This window comes from Tasmannia lanceolata, unplaced genomic scaffold (genome assembly GCF_043159265.1).
Source record: "Tasmannia lanceolata isolate RefF3 unplaced genomic scaffold, GAP_Taslan_0.1 ptg000018l, whole genome shotgun sequence".
Classification (NCBI taxonomy): Eukaryota; Viridiplantae; Streptophyta; class Magnoliopsida; order Canellales; family Winteraceae; genus Tasmannia; species Tasmannia lanceolata.
Genome location: NW_027518695.1, coordinates 14,532,370 through 14,535,582, shown reverse-complemented (window position 1 = coordinate 14,535,582; position 3,213 = coordinate 14,532,370). Strand labels below are relative to the sequence as shown.

The following is a 3,213-nucleotide window of genomic DNA, read 5'->3' as shown; positions in this document are numbered from 1 at the left end:
CCCAAACTCAAAAATTTAAGCTGAGCCTTCCATATTCCGGTTCTATATACAAAATCAAAACAAATTCTTGTATGCAAGCCAAAGCACAATTAATGGGTGGCTCACAACAACTTGAGTGTGCCAAAAGAAAAGGACCCAAAACATTAAATTGGAAATTTGAATAGGAGTCTCTTTTGAAATTTTATGGAACCAGCTATCATATCTTCCTGAATCGGGTTCCCTATGAATGCAATATACTTATATACATAGAGATATTCATGCACCAACTTGAGGGGGGAAGTGTTGTGCTTTTGAAATTTTAGGAGTACCATTCTCTGCAAATATTTTGGAATGACATAGCATTGCTTTTTGTGGCCCTTTTTCTGAATAGGGTTCCCTATGAATGCAATAAACAAAAAGAAATTCGTGCACCAACTCGAGCAGGGGAAGTGTTAGACACTGCAATTTTAGGAGTACCATTCTATGCAAATATCTTGGAGTGGCATAGCATTACTTTTTGTGGCCTTTTTTTGTCCACAGCATTTCACTCGTCACTGATATATATGGCTGAAGAGACCAAAAGAGCCATCACCACATTGTTTCCCTCACATCATAGCTTAAGACCCTCATGCTGCCCATTTTTTAAATTGATTGCCATAGAGAACATTAAGCTTTGTGTGACCCATAATGATGAGTGGGTTAATTCCAAATGCCAAGCAGAATTTTGACAACCATATGTGCACAAACCTCTAATAAGCAACGAAAAAGCTCGTGGACAAAAAAAAAAAAAAGGTTCTCCAACATTAGCTCCCAAAAGGGCACCTTCACCTACTGAACAATGAATTTCCAAGTGTCATACCATCTATGGAAGACAAATCCTTAATCTAAAGAAACCAAGTGAACCTTTGCCTATCATATATGCATTGCCCAAAATAAAGTCCTTCATCACTTCAAACAAGTGAACAACTTGGTTGGCATTATCTTGTAGTGCCAGGAACAACTTAATCATTCGCAAATACCCATGATCGAGTTATTATCCTATGCAAACGTTTTATTAGACATTCACATATTGCCGACTATATAGCGCTTTACACAAGGGTCTGAAAAAAATGCACTATAGCCGTGATGAACGCTAGTAGCAAAGAAGGGAAAAACAAGAGGAGGTTGCAAACTTTATATTTTCTTGGGCATCTAAGCATATATACCTCCCTGTACACTACTGGTGGGGGTGAATATCGTCTTAAGGAGAGCGTTTACACGCCTTGAAGCATCTTCTTATCTTCTTCTCAACCACTACACGAATTAATTTCCAACAATAATGAAATTTATAGTAGTAATAACTATGGCTATACCATGCTCTGCAGTTTTAGAGAGTTCTACAATCTAACCATAGTACCACATACATATGTACAGGTAAACACCTTCCAATTCTCATCTTTACACGCCCACGAATCTTAATATTAAACAAATGGACATTCAAATTACTTCAAAATCCCAAAAAAATAAAAATAAACCATAATTCATTTATGTATTAAAAAAATTGGTATTGTGGGGACAAACATATTAATCCGATTAAAAATCAAAATCCGGATGAAAGATCCCAACCAAGGTGTTACCGATTTGAACCCCATCACAACCAAATACAACCTCAAACCCACCCCAACGGTTGTATATTGATGAATGACTTGGTGGCCATTATCTTGTGGTGCCAGGAACTAATTCAAATGCAAATAACTATGTGTTATTCTCCAATGCAACGTTTTATTAGACATTAACAAGTCAAACACTGACAGCTATTTAGTGCTTTACACAAGGGTCTGGAAAAATGCAGTATAACCATGATGAAATCTTATAACAAAAAAGGGAAAAACAAGAGGAAGTTGGGAACTTTATCTTTTCTTGGGCATTTAAGCATCTCTCCCAACTTGTAACTTAATGTTAGTATTACAAGCAAATGTTCTCGCTAAATAAGAGATCTTTTCATACAACTATTATCATCAACGTCTGGAATTTTCAGCATTGATATTTGGATCTAGGTCAAGGCAACTCGAATAAATCTCCAAATTATTATAGAGAAGTTGTGGGAATATTCCAAAAAAATGTCCCTGCCAGTCGAAATATGTTCTATTATCTAACCATAAATGTGGATAAGTAACACCTATGGTTAGACCATGGTCACATTCACATTCCAGGAGAGTTCTTCCACTTCTCATCTTTACATGCCTATGAATGTTAATATCAAACAAACGAGCATGCATATTACTACAAAATTCCAAGAAACTGAAAATAAACAAAAATTAATTTATACAAAAAAAAACCTTTATATGGGGACAAATTTATTAATCTCATTTAAGAGAAAACTGTAAAATTATGGAAACCCCAACCAGTGTGTTTTTAACCCCCCATCACAAACAAAATACAACCTCAAACCACCTCCTCCAGTAAATCGAAAAAATAGAGAGAGAAAACCCTATAGCTTATTTAGATGATGAACCCAAATTCCGATTCCGGTGAAGAATCTGACCACTAGACGAACTCACAGCATCGCCAATCAGATTGCCCAGCCCCAAATTGATGGCTGGGCTCCGTTTCTGATTCTCCTCATCGTCATTCTCATTTTCGTCATTACCGCCGAATTTGAATTCCATTCTCTCATAATAATGATCGTAAATGTATTCACGCCTATACTCATTTTGGTCATCGGAGAGGATTATGTGTCCGTGCCACTGCCACACCCGATAGTCTGAAGCCCTCTCATCATAGAATGCAATGTAGATATGGTGACCTCCAATTGTAATGCCCTGAGGAGAATTTGGGTTTAGAGACTCGGTCTTCCCACTGTCGATTATTCGAATAATCTCGCTCTCTAGCCTCCATTCTTCGTTGGTAAGCCTCTGTCGGTAGGTGGTGTTGTTGTTGCTGTTGTAAGAAGCCATGTTTGGTAGATTATTAATGCACTTGGGAGGGACTATGGGAGAGCTCTTTTAGCTGACAATTGAAAGTACGCCCTTTAGTTTGGCATTCGATTAATAGTGGGCGAAATTATGCTCTCACAATCGGGAAAGATTTTATGATGGCAAGAATAGGCATAACCCGTATCTATGAAGATATATGTAAGGATTTGGCGTGGGTTTTCGTATCCAACAAGATATATTTGGATTTCACGTGCGTTCCCATTGCAATTCCTCTTGAGTCATGGCTGGTTGGAAAAAAAAAACGAACAGAATTAGAGGT

At 37.4% G+C, this 3,213-nt stretch overlaps 1 protein-coding gene across 1 annotated transcript; it reads right to left on the bottom strand.

Annotated features, from left to right (window-relative positions):
* Window positions 1-2,456: 2,456 nt before the first annotated feature.
* On the bottom strand, window positions 2,457-2,915 carry LOC143850081 (uncharacterized). The gene has a single exon (XM_077359394.1). The coding sequence runs from the start codon at window positions 2,913-2,915 to the stop codon at window positions 2,457-2,459; it is 459 nt and encodes a 152-aa protein (XP_077215509.1).
* Window positions 2,916-3,213: the final 298 nt, after the last annotated feature.